At 40.2% G+C, this 20,152-nt stretch overlaps 1 protein-coding gene and 1 long non-coding RNA gene across 2 annotated transcripts; one reads left to right on the top strand and one right to left on the bottom strand.

The window, feature by feature from the left end:
• Positions 1-445: 445 nt before the first annotated feature.
• On the bottom strand, positions 446-2,535 carry LOC129770651 (uncharacterized). Its single transcript, XM_055773606.1, has 2 exons — positions 1,040-2,535; positions 446-947 (listed from the first exon to the last, which is right to left on the bottom strand). The coding sequence occupies exons 1-2, from the start codon at positions 2,183-2,185 to the stop codon at positions 744-746; spliced, it is 1,350 nt and encodes a 449-aa protein (XP_055629581.1). The 5' UTR covers positions 2,186-2,535; the 3' UTR covers positions 446-743.
• A 4,000-nt stretch (positions 2,536-6,535) lies between these two features.
• LOC129764975 (uncharacterized) lies at positions 6,536-7,122 on the top strand. The gene is made up of 3 exons (XR_008741311.1): positions 6,536-6,683; positions 6,759-6,885; positions 6,952-7,122. It is a non-coding gene; the product is annotated as an uncharacterized LOC129764975 (long non-coding RNA).
• Positions 7,123-20,152: the final 13,030 nt, after the last annotated feature.

The following is a 20,152-nucleotide window of genomic DNA, read 5'->3' as shown; positions in this document are numbered from 1 at the left end:
TATCGACTCGATTTCTATAATAGGACCCTATATGTATGGTTTGAAGCCCAATTTCAGAAAAAAAAAAATATTCACAAATATAATTGTTTTTTGCATAAAGCAACCCTAATCAGTTTAAAACAAACGAACAGAACATAAGAGAGATAGATTGATTTATTTATGAACCTATTTTTGGTGAGTCGAAACGTTGTCACGTCCCGCATGAATGGGTCTCGAGTAACACATTATATTGATTAGCGTTAATCTGTGTTCCACGAATCCATGCTGGTGTTCTGATACACTGATTTCGAGGTAACCAAGAACGCACTGAGAGGGAACCGAAACGGATTTACTCTCCAGGAATGAAATCCACATTAAAGTTATTTCAATTGTTAGAAGTATTTAAGTTACCTAAGAAACAAACAAGAAGAAATTGAATTCACAAATGAAATTAATCACATCCCACTTTGTGTTATAAGTAGCACTAATATATTATATTCTTCGTATATACAGCTGTATAATTTGAGGAAACGCTTTACAAAATAACATATTTACAGAACAGTTGAACCTAATTAGTTTATTTTGTTTGATGTAGTATCCAATAATTCACCAACTTATGGCATATATTGCAAAACAAATTAAATATTCGGCTAAGATGAAACCCTTTCAAGAAACATCATAGAGGTGTTTTAAGAAACAATAAAAACGTACAATGATCTAGCCCCGGTTATATTTATCTATTTTACCACTCTAATTTTTTTCGATTAACTGCTAAACCTGTCACAATATATTCTTTCACGTACATCTGGTTGTAATATCGGTCCTAAAGCTTTATCCACCTCATCAATTCTCTTCTTGAACCGCTCACGATCTCTGGCGGCCATCTCCCACTCGCCCTTCCGCGCTTGTCGATAAGCGAAATCCCACGTCCGCATTACATGTATATCTACGTTGCTGTTGAATCGTACCTGTACAAAATGAATTTTCGCAAGTTATATATCAACATAGCCGATATCTACAGTTATTGAACAAATACACGAAAATCCACTTTTGTCATTACCTTCTTCTCCTCGAAACCAGAGTCAGGTTGTTCAGGTGATTCGTTGAACATTTCATCGCAGCAGCTGTCATTGTCACATTCGTGCTTTTCCATATCAATAGATTCGGAATCTGTGCCCAACTGATCGTACGCCTCATCATAGTCGCTATCGTAACAAAATACGATACTATCATCACTACATTCCGATAAATGTCGCTGTTGCTTCCGTGGAAATGAGATGGGCGCCTTCAAAAACATGTTGATAACGTTGCAAATATTTTTGTTTATTTTGGGACTAACGGATGGAGTCGTTTGTGGATCATCGCAGAATATTACAAAACTATCCTCGCTATCACAGACAGAAGAACCATCGTGAAATTCACTATTACTCCGACTGTTGTGTGAGTTATTCACAGCCAATGTTTTGTCCGGCAATTTGGAATTCGCTAACGATTCACAATTCATGGGCTTGGTTAATCGTTCTGCATCAATATTGGATAGAGAATCGCATTTTTCAGGTTCTGAATCAGTTTCTTCTTCATCGAGAATTACTCGGAAGTCATCCATGATATCCAACAATACGTCGTGGCGGTGTTTTTCCTTTCGATTCTTGCAATATGATTTGCTGTACCCATGTGCATTGTTTGCGATTCTAGATGGACCTTGATTTGTAATCATCTTTTTCTTTCCTGATTTTGTCGTACAAACAGAATCGTTTTTTTCGGTCTCGTTGGACTCCTTTGTGGAGTACCAAACGTAAGAATTGTCGATCGAAGGACTCATTTGATATTGCATAGAGTCTCTATATTCGGGAACTAAAAGTGTGGCCCTCCCATGTACCGATTCGAATATAGGCGTACAGATATTCTTATCAACAAAAACATCCGGGATAAATAGAGGTTGATTCGTTTTAGCTAGTGTATTGTTTTGCATTTCCGCTGGTATCAAAATGTTGGTCAGCTTATGCAGAATAGTACTAACGAAATTGAATCTCATTGTGCCGTATGTTTTATCTAGCGTTCCACTCGCGGTATTATGATTTTTAATCGTGTTCGTCGACCTTTCACTCTGGATGGAATCCATTGCATCGGTTCTACTTTTTGCATCCGAACAAAGATGTGACATCATTTTTACTTCCATCGATATTCTCATCAATTCATACAGCATTCAGTTATACAGCATAAATCCATTAATATGGCGAACGCACATAATTGTTCAGTCAACATTTTATTGCAATAAATGCTTATACTTGCAGCAAGACATGAATAATCTTCCTCATAGTTAATTTGGCCTTCATTCTAACAACACTTTCTATCGTACAGCTTGCTCACAAATCGATTTCAATATTGACAATTCAGAAGCAATTCAGATATCATGATGAAACTCAACAACTGTGTATATATCGACGAAATTCTCATATTACTCACAATCACGATCAGAAAATTGATTTATTTTAACTTATTGCGCGGCCATTTTACTGATGTAATAAACTGTCACAACAAGGAACCAGAGGTGCCAGATATTTTTTCAATTGATAGCACTGGAGAAATAGTTTAGTAAAAGCAGCTACCAAATCTTTAAGCGGACCTTACACGGTCAAATTTATTGACAATATGATGACATTTGAGAGCATAATGACAGCTGAACATGGCCGACAATGCAGAAATCCGGATTTTCTGATTTTCGGGCATCAATATCGTGACATTTCATATGGATGCATGATGTTGACGTTTTACCTCACGGACTTCCAGACTGAGTTGCCAGATTTGGAAGCGGACATTTAATGTTTGTTAGTCTTTTTTGCGATTGCAATTAAAATTTATAAACTTCTGAAATTGTAGGAATCATAAATGAAAGCTTTTGGTTTGGAAAACTGATATAGTAATTTACATTTAATGCGACATGCCGGAGAACCACTCAGTGTCGCATTGGAGGCGATTTGACCTGTAATTGGACATTGAAGATGAGAGTGGTACAGCGTCGACGTCTGGCGGCGAATGTCAATGTGGGGCCATAATTTGGGCCCGAACTCGATGTTTACAAAAATGTCTAACTAAACGTGTCGCATACAGGTCTGTCCAATTAGAAAAATGTCGCATCAAATGTAAATTACTGTACCTAAAATAGCAAAATACAGTACTTTTCGCGATACAAATCAAAACCTCAAAGTAACTGACAATGTGATGGTGAGAGAGTGAATGAAAATTAACAACGTCTTAGGAATGTTTTTAACATTGAACTCGGTCATTCTTTGCGCTAGCGAGCGGGGCAGCCACTTTAGTCTAAGTTGTGTGTTTCTTCACACTCTGCTATAAAATTTGGAGAATGAGAAGATCTGGGAAAATCACAGGTGAAAAAACATCTCGTGTTAATTCAAGTTACAGTAGAATCCCGATTATCCGTGAATAGTCGGGATGATTTTTAAACATAGAAACAATGTTTTATCAATACAGAAATAGATACAGATACAGATAATCGGGGTACAGATACAGATACAGATAATCGGGGTTCTACTGTCATAGTCTTATTTATCGAATAAAAACATTTGCTTGCAGATAATATAATTTGCATATATTTTCACAATCTAAAATAATTTGGCATCCCTGAAACTGAAAGGATCAGTATGTATTTGTGAAGCGAGTATTATGATGTGTTTTTGAGAAGGAAAAACGAGTTTTAAAGTGTAAATTATGAATGAAAATTAACTTTTCCAAATCAAATTAGTATTCTATGTGAATGCAAATCACTTTTTTTCTGCAAGTGGTGAGAAAATCCCATACAAAAATTGTATCTGAAACTGACGTTATATAATAATAATAAATTTTAGTAGGAATATCTGAAAATTCATAGAAAATAGGTTAAGTTAGTGTTAGGACTACGTGCTTCAACTAATTAAATAATACCAAGTAGATATTTTCATTCAAATTTTACCAATTGAAAATTGCAATTTAGCCTTCTAATCTGATGGAGAATAGTTTGGATCCCAAACTCGAATGTCACCACTAGCCATCGCGGATATTTTCGTTGTCTCGGGTTGAGGGCGATATTGACCGTGTAAGGTGGCAAAATATTGATTGAGGTTAGATCGGATGTCGAAAGCCTAGCTGTCACGATATTGAAGACACTTATTGTCAATCAGTTTGATCGTGTAAAGCGGACCTTACACGGTCAACTTTATTGACAATATGATGACATTTGAGAGCATAATGACAGCTGAACATGGCCGACGACGCAGAAATCCGGATTTTCTGATTTTCGAGCATCAATATCGTGACATTTCATATAGATGCATGATGTTGACGTTTTACCTCACGGACTTCCAGACTGAGTTGCCAGATATGCAAGCGCACATTTAATTTTTGTTAGTCTTTTTTGCGATTGCAATTAAAATTTATAAACTACTGAAATTGTAGGAATCATAAATGGAAGCTTTTGGTTTGGAAAACCGATACTTTGAATAGCAAAATACGGTACTTTTCACGATACAAATCAAAACTTCAAAGTAAACTGACAATGTGATGGCGAGAGAGTGGATGAAACTTAACAACGTTTTAGGAATTTTTTAACGTTGAACTCGGTCATTCTTTGCGCTAGTGAGCGGGTTGTGTGTTTCTTCACACTCCGCTATAAAATTTGGAGAATGAGAAGATCTGGGGAAATCACAGATGAAAAAACATCATGTGTTAATTCAAGCTACAGTAGAATCCCGATTATCCGCGGAATAGTCGGGCAAACTCACCGCGATTAACGAATATCGCGATGACCCATTAAAGGACAAAAAAATGCAAACACGAAAAGAGATGTTTCAACATAAAAACTATGTTCTATCAATACAAAAATCAATCAACTATCCATCTATAAGGTCGTGTACACCAGTGGCTAAATAATGTAAAAGCCATGACCACAACAAAAGAGCATGGGCCTACCACTCACTAACAAATTCCGGAAAGGCCTATTGATTTACTATGGAACTCGCAGTCACGAATAATCCGCAGGGCGGATCACCCGCTCGCGGATAATCGGGGTTCTACTGTCATAGTCTCATTTATGGAATAAAAACATTTGCTTGCAGATAAAATAACTTGCATATATTTTGGCAAACTAAAATAATCTGGCATCTCTGAAACTGAAAGGAACAGTCTGTATTTGTGAAACGAGTATTATGATGTATTTTTGAGAAGAAAAACCGAATTCTAAAGTGTAAATTATGAATGAAAATTAACTTTTACGAATCAAATTAGTATTCTATGTGAATGCAAATCACTTTTTTTTCTGCAAGTGGTGAGAAAATCCCATACAAAAATTATGTCTGAAATTGACGTTATATTATAATAATACTGTTTAGTAGGAATATCTGAAAATTCAGAGGAAGTAGGTTAAGTTAAGGTTAGGACTACGCGCTTCAACTTATTAAATAATACCAAGTAGATATTTTCATTCAAATTTTACCAATTGAAAATTGCCTTTTAGCCTTCTAATCTGATAGAGAATAGTTTGGATCCCAAACTCGAATGTCGCCACTAGCCATCGCGGATATTTTCGTTGTCTCGAGTTGAGGGCGATACTGACCGTGTAAGGTGGAAAAATATTGATTGAGGTTAGATCAGATGTTGAAAGCCTAGCTGTCACGATATTGAAGACACTTATTGTCAATCCGGTTGATCGTGTAAGGTGCCCATTAGACTTTAGCTGAGAGAGAGGAGCCAGCTGAATGACAGATAGTTTGTTTTCTTCTTATTCTTTTTACGCATTCTCATCAAGAAAATTCCAAACTGACAATTTCAATCAAGCAAGTTGTTGTCATTCATTTATGAGAAAAGTGTTCAAACTTGACGTGAACCTTTGTTAGTGAGTACATTTGTGCGTTTTATTCCCGATTTGATTTTTGACATAGGACTGCGTCTAACAGGAATATATGGGGGTAAAAATTTGAACACTGATCACGTAGGAAATAATAAAAGATGTACCAGGTCAGCCCACATCATGGCTTCTAGCGGCATCGGCCCATTCAAACATTTTTTACTTTTGATAATTTCGATATAGTTGTCCTAAAGAATTATTTCGATGATTTCTAAAACAAAATCCAAAATTAGAAGCAAACTGACTTTTATGATTTGTTTGTCGGTGGAGATCTTGTGTGAATTTATGGGTGTTTTGGACCCATTTGTGACTTTTTCCAATCGTACATTCAGTTTTCGCGAATTCTTGTATTCTTTCACTGGTTCCAGGTTGATCTATTACTGCAAGCTCGACGAATCGATTTTTGCAATGTGGGCGATGATTGTCTATCTCCGATGCAATTTGAATATGCAGCGTACACCCAGGTTTTTTTACGCGGATTTTCCAATTAACGCGGTTTTTTTACGAGATACGTGTTGGCCTACCCATTAGGCCAGCGCGCCCACCTTTCACCTGAACCGATCTTGACAGCCGACAGCATCGAAGTAACAGGTTAGTCGTTCTGTCACTGCTGGTGAGTAAAAAAAAAAGACAGAACATAAACATAAGACTAGATAAGCTCCCACATTTTGTACGGTTTCCATTATAAGATAATAAGAACGATCCAAACTGTTTAATACTCGATTTAATCAAGTTGTGAGCATTCGCGTGTGAGTGGTTGCATTCCACCAAAGTTTGTGGCCAGTTATCTTTCGCGATATAAGAGGTAAATAGCGAGAAATTTCACAGCAATATATAATTGCTTTTAGGCGCATGTTTTTTAACCTTATTCCTTGTTCAGCTGCGAATCAATTTCTATACGTAGACACAGTGAAATTCGACCTATCAGTTTACGCAGTAAATGGTCGCGAATCTGTGTTCTAAGGTTAAACAGGAATTACTTTTAAGCCCAAATTTAAGGAGAACCGGTGAGAAAATAACGTGGAGTAATTATAAACATACATATCTAAACTAAATTACATTTTTTTGTTTAGGACTAAAATCACTAAAATCATAGTGCCCTAGAACTGAACACGAGAAATATCGAAGGGGAATTAAACGTGAGTAACATAATTATCATTGAGAAACAAACAACGCATAGGAAGTAAATCGAATGAGAAACGGCCAGTTTAATGAATGATTTGATCGAATGAATGGATTAAGTCCATAGAGAGAAAAACAATTACCCAGAGGACAATGAATGAATTATCATCATGAAATTATTATTACCATGAATGAAATATCATTATTATTGTAAATATGAATTATATACTGTTATTATCACCAATGTTGCAACAATCACTATTTTTGTGCTTCATTATTATATTATATTACTATTATTATATATATCATTAATACCAACATAACTCTGTAATTCAACAGGAAAATTATATTCTCCATTTGACTAAACGGATCAAGTGTATTTAATTCATTTCCGCTGCGGAGAATTATAATTTTGGAATCCCGTTGGAATAAATCCAACATTATATAATTTTCGTTTAAAAACGAAATTAATTGATTCGTGAGCATGTCAAACCGTGGTTCTAAGTCCGATGGTAGCAAGGGCGCATATTCGAAGAATGATGGTAGCGATAAGATGGTAGTGACGGATGAAATGGAGAAAACAGCCGATGGATACGCATGTAAGTCTTGTGGAGGTCCTGATACCGAAGAAATGGTGCAATGTGATCAATGCAACGGATGGCATCATTACGATTGTGTGGGAGTAACAGATGAAGTTGCCAACCAGAGCTGGAGATGTACCAACTGCATGACCGCAAAAGGGTTCCAGCGAACTACGTCAACTTCAAACATACAACCAACATCGAAGGATGCCAAGAAGGAGGCAAAATCCAAACGTACGTCTTCTGTTCAGAAAGCCACAACAGCAGTACCTACTTGTTCATCGCATGACAAAGCATCGATTCACTCTGAGCCATCAAAGTCCTCCAAGCCGATGGAAAGTTGTCCACCTACAGAGACATGTCCACCTAAAAAGAAGTCAGAACCAATGTCGTCGTCGAAACAGTCCGATTCAGTGCTGTTGAAGAAGCCGAAAGAAATTCATCAATCGAGTTTACGCAATGAACAACAGAAAGAAATAGTTTTCACACCGTCAGTTGAAGGAGTTCCTACAATCGAGCTAGAAAGGGCCTTTTCGGAATTGTCATGTTCATCGTCGAAGAGATCCGCCCGTAATCGTGCTAAATTAGAACTCTTGAAGTTGCAGGAAGAAAGGAATTTCGAGGAGAAGCAACAGCTTGAAGAAGAAGAACGCCAACGAGTGGCTACTCTGGCGAAGGCAGAAAAGCACAAGGAGTTTCTAGATAAAAAATATAAAATTCTGGAAAACTTGGCTGAAGAAAAAGGGTCGAGTCGGTGTTCCGGTTCTATCGTTTCAAGAAGTCGAGTAGAGGAATGGGTTGAGTCTTCCAGTCAGGCACAATTGGAAACCGATAAACGTTCATCTGATCCTGCTACTCAGCAGCAAGCTCAACAAGTGGACAATCTAAAAGAACAAACGCAGCAGAAACCGATTCAGCAGCAAGAAGTTCTATTAGAACAGCAGCAACGACAGCAACAACTGCAACAAGAGCAGCTCCAGCAGCAACGGCAAAAACAGTTGCAGAATGAAGAAGAATTCCGACGACATCAACAGCTGCAACGTGAAGAACAACTGTATCAAGAAAAACTTCTGCATGAACGAAGGCAACGGTTACAACAGGACGAAGACCGCATCAACCAACTATGGGAACGACAGTTACTACTAGAAAAACGCTTGCGTGAACAACCATTAACAAACACTATTCAATCTGAAAGTCAAAAGCCTTCCAGACAAATTCTTGCGTTACAATCTAACATCCTTCAGGAGAATCTTGAATCAGATAACCATAACCGAGATTCAGTGCGTAGACAGTCAGGTCAGTTTAGTCCAAATACTCTACCTCAGTCGACGCGAGTTCAACCCGAGATGGCTCACCCCAGTGGGCCTACTATTGGCACTCCAAATGCTACAAACGTTCAGAGATTGCCAGAGAACTCTATGATTGTTGAAGAAGACTACAACCAGTTTCAGTTATCACGCTCTCAGATTGCAGCACGGCAGGCAGTTTCGAAGGACTTGCCTACATTTTCCGGCAATCCGGAAGAATGGCCGATCTTCTTATCCATGTTTAATAGCACGACAGCTATGTGTGGATTCACGGAAGAAGAGAATCTAGTTCGGCTGCAAAGAAGTTTGAAGGGGAAAGCATATGAGGCTGTTAAATGCAGACTAATGCATCCCGGAAACGTTCAAGGAGTTATGGATACACTGAGAATGTTGTACGGTCAACCAGAAGTCATCGTTCACTCGCTGATTGGGAAGATAAGTTCGTTACCGGCGATTCGTGAGGACCGACTGGAAACCCTAGTAGATTTCGCAGTGAGCGTGCAGAACTTTTGTGCGACAGTCGAATCATGTGGTTTGGAGGAATATATGTACAACGTTGCTTTGTTACATCAATTAGTCAGTAAACTACCAGCATCGCTCAAGCTTAACTGGGCTCAACATCGGAAGACGTTTCTCACGGTCAACCTGGTGACCTTCAGTGAATGGGTGTTTACCCTTGCAGAAGCAGCAAGCTCCGTAACGTTTCCCACTGTATCGTTGGAAACAAAACCCAGCCGCAACGATACTCGGCGGAACAAGAAAGGAGACAGTTATCTCAATACGCACTCTGAGACTCCACATGACATGAGTTCTCATACGTCCCCGAAAACGGTAGTACTTTCCACATCAGCACCAAATAAGGAGACTTGTCGAGTGTGCAAAGGAAACTGCAAATCTCCGGACAAGTGCAAGCGCTTTCTAGAGTTCTCCAGAGATTCCAGATGGGCGATAGTCAGGGAGTTTGGACTTTGCCGCACGTGCCTTCGCCAACACAAAGGAAATTGCAAAGCCAAACCATGCGGCAAAGATGGGTGCACATACCGACATCACGAACTGCTACACAACGACCAAAAGACCCAAACATCGACCGGGAACCAAGAATCACTCCAAGCTAGTACTTCTAGACATAGCTGCAACACACATCAGACTACATCAAGCTCTGTGTTATTCCGTTATCTCCCGGTAGTGTTGTCAGGTCCTGGGAAGGAGGTACATACTTATGCCTTTTTGGACGAAGGCTCCGCACTGACGCTCCTGGATCAAGAGCTTGCTGACGAACTGAAGCTAGATGGAACCACTAGTCCACTTTGTCTGCGCTGGACTGGAGGAACACAACGTCATGAGAAGAATTCCAGTATCGTCAAGCTTCACGTTGCTGCACGACATCACGAAGCCAGAAAGTTTTCCTTAGAGGATGTGCGAACGGTGAGCCAGTTGATGCTACCACGTCAAACCTTGAACCTTGATGAACTTGTGCGTCTGTATCCTCACCTGAAAGGACTGCCGATCGAGTCATACCAAGACGCTCGTCCACGCATCCTAATTGGGATGAAGCATGCACAGCTGGGACTTTCTCTAAAGAGCCGCGAAGGAAAACTGGGTCAACCGATCGCGATGAAGACACGACTAGGGTGGACAGTCTGTGGGGGATTGTGTAATGGGGAGACTCCTAATATGTTTCATTATACGTTTCATGTACATTCGGACAATGATGAATCTGACGAAGATCTACATCGAGCTGTGAAGGAGTATTTTTCCATCGACAGCATGGGAGTTTGTAAGCCAGCTAAGTTACTCCTATCGTTTGAAGATGAGCGAGCTAGGTCTCTCTTAGAGTCCCGTACGCGTTTTAACGGCGAACGGTATGAAACAGGCTTACTTTTTCGATACGATGATTTCCGTCTACCTGATAGCCGAGAAATGGCGCTACGTCGGCATCGATCTCTGGAGAAACGCATGGCGAAAGATCAACGGCTGGCGGAAGTTCTACAGAAGAAAATTTCAGACTATACTACAAAAGGTTATATCCACAAGTTATCCAACGATGAAGTCAAACAACATTGCAGCGACACCTGGTTCCTGCCAGTATTCCCAGTCACCAATCCAAACAAACCCGAAAAAGTGAGAATAGTGTGGGACGCAGCTGCAAAAGTTCATGGGAAGTCACTGAATTCCGTTCTACTAAAGGGGCCCGATTTGCTCTCCTCTCTGTTCGAAATTCTACTCCGTTTTCGCATTCATCCTGTTGCAGTAACTGCAGACATCCGCGAAATGTTTCATCAAGTGTTGATACGTGAAGATGACCAACGATACCAATGCTTCTTTTGGACGGATGAACAGGGGAATCTAGCAGTATACAAAATGAAAGTAATGACATTTGGGGCATGCTGTTCTCCGAGTAGCGCTCAATACGTGAAGAACATAAATGCAGAACGGTTCAAGAGTGAATACCCGGCGGCATACGAGGCCATCACGAAATCACACTACGTCGATGACCTGTTAATCAGTGTCGCTTCTGAGGACGAAGCCATACAGATAGCGAAGGATGTTAGGCACGTGCATGCACAAAGCGGGTTCGAGATTCGAAACTGGATCAGCAACTCCAGACGGGTAACGTCAGCACTACAAGAAGTAAACATGGAGGAGAAATGTCTTGACCTATCATCAGAACTGTCTACAGAGAAGGTCCTAGGTATGTGGTGGAATACAACGTCTGACGCATTCACGTACAAAATCGGTTGGACTCGTTTTGACGGAGCTCTGTTAAATGGTCAACGACGACCTACAAAGCGCGAGGTTCTACGGATTCTCATGTCTATATTCGATCCACTTGGACTGATTGCTCACTTTCTAGCGTACTTGAAAACCTTGTTGCAAGATATCTGGAGATCCGGTATTGAATGGGACGAAGAAATAAACGACGTTGCATTCACGGATTGGCTCACCTGGCTGAAAGTCTTGCCCAATGTCGAAAACGTTCACATCGCCCGGTCCTACAGTGTCAGATATCCATTCACCAAAGCGGACGAAATACAACTGCATACTTTCGTAGATGCAGGGAAAAATGGAATGGCAGCTGCATGTTTTCTTCGCCTTGCCAAGAATAGTATAATTCATTGTTCACTTATCACCTCTAAAACCAAAGTCGCACCGCTGAAACTCACATCGATTCCTCGACTGGAACTACAAGCAGCGTTGATAGGGACACGGCTCAGTCGAACAGTTATCAACAAACTTGGGATACGAATCTCTAGGAAGTTTTACTGGTCAGATTCGAGAGATGTTTTATGTTGGATTAACTCCGATCATCGTCGATATACTCAATTTGTCGGGTTCAGGATAACGGAGATCCTAGAGACTACGGAAGCACAGGAATGGCGATACGTACCAAGCAAACTAAACGTTGCCGACGATGGCACCAAGTGGGACAAACAACCTGATTTATCTCCCGACAGCAGGTGGTTCAATGGACCAGATTTCCTATGGACAACCGAAGACAAGTGGCCACAGTTAGGAATCCGGAACAAATCCACAGATGTTGAACTCGTAGCAAGCCTTTCCCTCCACTACGCTCTCTATGAACCGATTGTCCTCATCGCTGACTATTCTAGTTGGGTTCGGTTGAGAAATGTTGTAGCACGTGTGTTACGGTTCATAAAAAATTTGCGATCCAAGCAACGGAAACATCCAATCATCACAGGACCACTCGTCGGAAATGAACTCTGCGCTGCTGAAGCTTATTTGATTCGTCTCGCGCAACAAGAAGGTTACCCCGAGGAAGTCTCCGTTTTCCTGAGTTCAAGGCAGAAGGAAGACGGCTCAACAACGACCCTTCGGAAATCAAGCTCACTCTACAAGCTGACACCATGGCTGGACGAATGTGGCATTCTACGAATGAGAACTCGTATCGCAGCCTGTCAATATGCAACTGAAGATGCGAAGAAACCCATCATTCTACCAAGCAAGCACCATATCACTACCCTTATAATTTCGCACTACCACAACGAATATCATCACCAAAACCACGAAACGGTGATAAACGAACTGCGACAGAGATATCAAATCAAGCATCTACGCTCGCGCTTTCAACAAGTATGCAGAGATTGCCAGAGATGCAAGGTTGAACATGCCGCACCAAACCCTCCACTCATGGCAGATCTACCTCCTGGACGCCTGGCAGCATTCTCACACAGGAATAGACTACTTCGGCCCAATCGAAGTAGTCGTTAGAAGGAGAGTCGAGAAACGTTGGGGAATGCTAGCGACCTGCTTGACCGTTCGAGCGATACATATCGAAGTAGTACACTCAATGACTACTAGTTCTTGTATCATGGCAATCCACAATTTCATCGCTAGGCGCGGGCAACCCTGTCTACAGCGATCGGGGAACTAATTTCGTCGGGGCCGAGCGAGAACTGAAGAAGATGAGAGAAACGATCGATCATAACGTTATTATGAAAGAGTTTACCAATACCAAGACTGAGTGGTTGTTTAATCCACCATTGGCGCCACACATGGGCGGAAGCTGGGAGCGACTTATTCGTACAGTAAAGAACAACTTAATGGCCGTCTGCACAACGAAAAACAGGAAGTGGGTTATATCTATGGTATAACCGCAAGGGTGACGTAGGACTATCGTTGATTTAGAGATCATTTGTATGAAGTTGAATCTGAATTCATTCTGAATGAATGAATATTTGGAGAACTTCGAAAACGAGAGCGTTACGTTGGAGGCACAAGGTTTTATGCATCCAATATTGGATACGGAAATATCCTACTGATGGGGAAGAATAATCTTCAGAAGCTATCCTGTTGATTGCGATTGATTGAAAAACCCCAAAACCAAATGTATTTGGTCACAGTGTTACATGGATAGAAAACATTCAATTAAACTCTTTCACATGAATATATTTTGAAAATTCCCAAAGGAACTGGCAGATTATTTTCCAGCAATGATTAGATCTTTCCGGAACTTTCTCGATGCTGAATGGCATCCTAACGGAAAGAGTTCTGCGCGTGTATGTGTCGATCCTTCGCCGTCCACCTCCTCCAGCACGTTAGGCAACGATGTTGTCTTGTCGATGTCCTCACGAAAAATGAATGTGTCTCACCACCAGAATATCGCTTAAGTATGCTTTTTGTGTGTGATTGAATCGAGAGAAGGTGTGGTTTACGATGGCAATTTGGAAGGCAAACTAGAGGGGAATGAACTCTCTGAGCTCGGAACTTTCGGCGACTGAGCAATAATCGATTGCGGGCGCATACAATATTGGATACGGAAATATCCTACTGATGGGGAAGAATAATCTTCTGAAGCTATCCTGTTAATTGCGATTGATTGAAAAACCACAAAACCAAATGTATTTGGTCACAGTGTTACATGGATAGAAAACATTCAATTAAACTCTTTTACATGAATATATTTTGAAAATTCCCAGAGGAACTGGCAGATTATTTTCAGTAACGATTAGATATTTCCATATTTTCCTCGATACTGGAAGCCCACCAGTGGTTAATGCCAACTCGATAACCACCTGTTAATAGCACTTGATTGAAACATATTTGGTCACAGTGTTACATGGATAGAAAACATTCAATTAAACTCTTTCACAAGAATATATTTTGAAAATTCCCAAAGGAACTGGCAGATTATTTTCCAGCAATGATTAGATCTTTCCGGAACTTTCTCGATGCTGAATGGCATCCTAACGGAAAGAGTTCTGCGCGTGTATGTGTCGATCCTTCGCCGTCCACCTCCTCCAGCACGTTAGGCAACGATGTTGTCTTGTCGATGTCCTCACGAAAAATGAATGTGTCTCACCACCAGAATATCGCTTAAGTATGCTTTTTGTGTGTGATTGAATCGAGAGAAGGTGTGGTTTACGATGGCAATTTGGAAGGCAAACTAGAGGGGAATGAACTCTCTGAGCTCGGAACTTTCGGCGACTGAGCAATAATCGATTGCGGGCGCATACAATATTGGATACGGAAATATCCTACTGATGGGGAAGAATAATCTTCTGAAGCTATCCTGTTAATTGCGATTGATTGAAAAACCACAAAACCAAATGTATTTGGTCACAGTGTTACATGGATAGAAAACATTCAATTAAACTCTTTCACATGAATATATTTTGAAAATTCCCAAAGGAACTGGCAGATTATTTTCCAGCAATGATTAGATCTTTCCGGAACTTTCTCGATGCTGAATGGCATCCTAACGGAAAGAGTTCTGCGCGTGTATGTGTCGATCCTTCGCCGTCCACCTCCTCCAGCACGTTAGGCAACGATGTTGTCTTGTCGATGTCCTCACGAAAAATGAATGTGTCTCACCACCAGAATATCGCTTAAGTATGCTTTTTGTGTGTGATTGAATCGAGAGAAGGTGTGGTTTACAATGGCAATTTGGAAGGCAAACTAGAGGGGAATGAACTCTCTGAGCTCGGAACTTTCGGCGACTGAGCAATAATCGATTGCGGGCGCATACAATATTGGATACGGAAATATCCTACTGATAAATAAATATATATGATGGCCCTCCACTTACCCCGTACATGGAAATTTATATGTTTGGGCAAATTTATCTAAAACGATAATTTTAAATTAATTTCTTTGAAAGCTAATGTCCTTGCATTGTCTTTGATTCCTATGTACGTCCATCAAAACCTTTTTTAAAATTTTTTTTTTTTTTTGCATTTTGCTGCATCATCATATTTTTACATTTCAACAAAACAGTTCAAACGCAAACACAACCACTTATTTACAAAGCCACATTAGTTCTGACAAATGTCACACAATTCCGTTTGAACTCATTCACACTAGCTTCTTTCATTTGTACCGGTAGCATATTATAAAGCCTTATCCCTTTGTAGAACAGTGAATTCTGAGTGCTTGCTAGCAGAAACGATGCCGTACGGATGTTATTAGCAGATCTTGTACTATATCGGTAGATGTCCCTTCCTCTTATTATCCTGGACGTCAAGTATGCTGGCGCTGAACCTTTTGCAATTTTGTGTATCAGTAGTAGCGTGAGATACGTCACGCGTTGCTTTACTGAGAGCCATTGGAGTGTTCGAAGCATCAACAGAACGGGAGTCCTTCGATTGCATTGCAGGATTATACGCATGATCTTGTTTTGGATTTTCTGGAGGCGACGCATTTGCTGATCATTGGCGAGATACAAGATTGATGGGCAGAAATCTATGTGCGGTGATATCAGGGCTTTGTACAAGTGAATCAAACTCCACTGCGATAAATCTTTCTTTAGTCGACAGAGAACTCCAAACTTCTTCGCAATCTTTTTCACTGTGTGGTCAATATGGCTTTTGAAGCTTAGTTTATCATCTATTATAACACCTAAGTATTTAATTTCACAAACACGTTCTAACAAACCAAACGATTATCAATCGTCACATTCACACTTTCACTATACACTGACTTATTGCTAATTAACATGTATTTTGTTTTGTCAATGTTCAGCTTCAATTTCTTAAATTTCAGCCATTTGGTCAAGTTTGAAAGATCACAGTTCAATTTTTCAGTAGCAGCAATAGCATTGTCGGAAGAAATGTATATCACAGTATCGTCGGCAAATAGGTTTATATCACAGTGCTTTAGTATTCTCTTTAAGTCGTTAATATATAAAATAAACAAAATAGGACCTAACACACTGCCTTGAGGCACACCAATATTTGTCTCTTTGGTATTGGATATCACAGAATTGTACTTGGTCCTTTGAGTTCGACTGTCAAGGTAGGATACAAACCATTGTAGAACAGTGTCAGTAATACCATACTTTGTAAGAGTGTTCAGTAGTTTTCTTCTCGATATCGTCTCAAAAGCCCTTTTCAAGTCTAAAAACACCGCAATCACATTTTGCTTCTTCTCGAAGGTCTCCTTCCATTTTACAAGGACTAGGTTTAAAGCACTTTCACAAGAATGTTTCTCACGGTATCCAGATTGTTCAGGAACTAGAAGGTCGTTTACTACAATGTATTCCAGCAACTGTTCCTTGACGATTAGCTCCAACACTTTCTCGTACACTGGAAGCATGTTTATCGGGCGATGTTCTTCTGCTCTCACTGTTCCATTCACCTTCTCGATGGGCACTACCACCGATTCTTTCCATGAGTCAGGTACATTTCCAGTGGCCAAAGAGTCGTTTATAATATTTAACAGGGGTACTTCAATAGCTTCAAATGCATCTTTCAAGATTCTGGAATTGATCTCATCAGATCCTGATTTTTCCTCCAGCGACCAAACCACCGTTTTGAGTTTTTCAAGAGTGATTGATTGAAACTTCGACAGCTTACTACCAGTGAAATTTTCTGTCAGTTCTAATGGTTCGTCTACCTCATCTATTGAGTCACTGATATCCTCGATGCTACTCACAAAATATTCGTTGAACTTTTCAGCAATGACCTGCTCGTCACTCACTTCTTCTCCATTAAAGTTAATAGCTTGAGGGTGGACTAGCTTAGGTTTGATCATTTTTTTCAAGATCTTCCATAGCTCTTTGGTGTTATGTTTGTTTACTTCTATCGATTGCTGCACGTATTCATGCCTTGTTCTCTTCAGTGTACATGCATATTCGTTCCGGTGGACTTTGTATGTTTGCCAAGCTTGGTCAGAGCGTTGTTGGAGGAATTTTCTATATGTAGCATCTCGTTTTCGCTTCATTCGCTGTAACTCTACGGTGTACCACTTGTTTGTGTTTTTCAATTTAACAAACTTGACAACCACTAGTTGATTAACACATATTTTCATTACTTCAATGAAGCCGCTAGCTTTCTCATGGAAGTTGTTTAAACTCACTACTTCTGACAATTTTTCCCTTAATAAATTCAAAAGGGCAGTACGGCTATAGTTTTTCCAACACTTAATTTTCACGTTAGTTTCATCAACTTTGTCCAAGCTACCGTCAAGAGACACACACAAAGTTTCGTGGTCAGATATCTTAAAATCCGGTACAACACAAACATTGATATCACAGTTCGAGAATATTAGGTCAATTAATGTTTGACTAGTACGGGTTATACGTGTGCATTGTTGGACTAGTTGCATGAGTCCTTGCGCTTCAGCCACAAGCTTTAACTGGGAAGCATCTCGTGAATTGAACCAGTTGATGTTGAAATCGCCAGCAAGTAGTGTGAATTTGGACAGATCAACGATTTCTTCCAACCACGAATCCTCCAAAATTCGCAGAAATATCGAATCGCTTGCTCCCGGTGAATGATATAAGACTCCATAATGACCGGGCTTCATACCATTCAGGATCTCAATCGCCACGATCCAGTTTTTGTCGGCTTGCTCTCTGAAGATTAGTCGATGTCTCAAGCTAGAATGGACGTACATCATGACACCACCGGTATGTCTTGAGTCCGAGTAGCAACTTATTATTTTGTATCCATTGATCTGGAAATGATCATCTCCTATGGTTTCAGTGACGTGTGTTTCATTGATCATAACCAGTTTTGGTTTCAGGGTTTCTACAAGAAGACGAACTTCAACGAAATTTGTAGATAATCCACCACAATTTAGATAGATTACCGGATGATAATCTTCCGTAACCATTAGTTGCTATTGGTTTCGTTCAAGCAGCTGTCGTTTTCTAGCAACCAGTTTTTTATAAACAGCACATTCGTTGCTGTATGCAAAATGCTTCGTGCACAAATTTAACTTCCGACTTTTATTCATTCTATCACAGTTGGCGCAGCAAACTGTTTCCGATTGGCACTCGCCTGTTTTATGGGCACCAGCACATTTTGCGCAGGTCTCAGAATTTGGACAAATCGTGCTTTTGTGATTGAAATCACAGCATTTGAAGCACCGTATGATTCCAAAACACTCTGCAACCTGGCATCGTTCCCAACCGACATTCACTCTCCCTAAATTGAGAAGTTCTTCGTGACTCTTGGCATCGAATTCCACAACAAACGTGAATGAGAAGTGATTTTTATAGCGTGTTATCAACTTGAACTCAAACCGCTTCGGTAAATCATTCGGCTCCTCCAAAGCTTTGATCAACTGTTCTTCATTCAACTCATCAGACACTCCTATAATTTTTAGTCTTGGTCGCATTGGTTTTGGGACGATGACGTCATATTCTCCCCCACATTTCTCTTTAACCGAATTCACCAAAGAACTAACATTTTCCCCTGTTTTCACTTCCAGAATGACAGAGCCATCCCGCCCCTCACGTACAGCATTAATTTGATTTGCGGAGCGATCGATTTTTTCTTTCAAACTCTGCTTCGTGGTTTTCGCCGATTGTTTCACATCCTTCGATCGAACTATCACTACAGGCTCTCTGCTTTTCCATTGCTTTGGAGTTGATCTCTCGCTCCTCACCATATCAGCATAAGTTGTGCGCCTTGCTTCATTTACTTTATTTTCCCCAGGAATAGGAACATGAAGGTCCTCAATTCTAGGTCTCTTCCGCGATCGAAGATTGCTACTTGGACCAGACGGAGTAACAATATCACCCACTGGCTCATTTGTTTGATTTCTTGCTCTCTCCCATTCAGTTTCACTCGACTCCAATTGATTAAATTTCTCCTTATTTTCTTCTGCCATTCTACTAATTTCCTTCGCTAATTTTCCAACTTCCATTTCAATTTTTAAACTCACACACGTTTCCATATCTTTCATTCTTCTGTCCAATTTTTCTTCCCATTTTTGCACACTTTCACTGAATTTTCCAAGAATTTCATTGCATTTTTTCATCACATCATTGTAGCTAACTTGCTGCTTGCGGCACCCATGACACATATATTTCAAACCACGATTTGTTTTCATTGCTTCCATTCCATGCCTATCTATTTACTGATGGGGAAGAATAATCTTCTGAAGCTATCCTGTTAATTGCGATTGATTGAAAAACCACAAAACCAAATGTATTTGGTCACAGTGTTACATGGATAGAAAACATTCAATTAAACTCTTTCACATGAATATATTTTGAAAATTCCCAAAGGAACTGGCAGATTATTTTCCAGCAATGATTAGATCTTTCCGGAACTTTCTCGATGCTGAATGGCATCCTAACGGAAAGAGTTCTGCGCGTGTATGTGTCGATCCTTCGCCGTCCACCTCCTCCAGCACGTTAGGCAACGATGTTGTCTTGTCGATGTCCTCACGAAAAATGAATGTGTCTCACCACCAGAATATCGCTTAAGTATGCTTTTTGTGTGTGATTGAATCGAGAGAAGGTGTGGTTTACAATGGCAATTTGGAAGGCAAACTAGAGGGGAATGAACTCTCTG

This window comes from Toxorhynchites rutilus, chromosome 2, assembly GCF_029784135.1.
Source record: "Toxorhynchites rutilus septentrionalis strain SRP chromosome 2, ASM2978413v1, whole genome shotgun sequence".
Taxonomy (NCBI): Eukaryota; Metazoa; Arthropoda; class Insecta; order Diptera; family Culicidae; genus Toxorhynchites; species Toxorhynchites rutilus.
The sequence above is the reverse complement of the archived record's forward strand: the minus strand, read 5'-3'. Positions and strand labels throughout refer to the sequence as shown.

Coding starts and splice junctions, on each gene's coding strand:
- LOC129770651 (XM_055773606.1), bottom strand. CDS start 2,185: ATGCTGTATGAATTGATGAGAATATCGATGGAAGTAAAAATGATGTCA. Junction 948..1,039: donor CTGGTTTCGAGGAGAAGAAG/GTAATGACAAAA, acceptor CATTTTGTACAG/GTACGATTCAACAGCAACGT.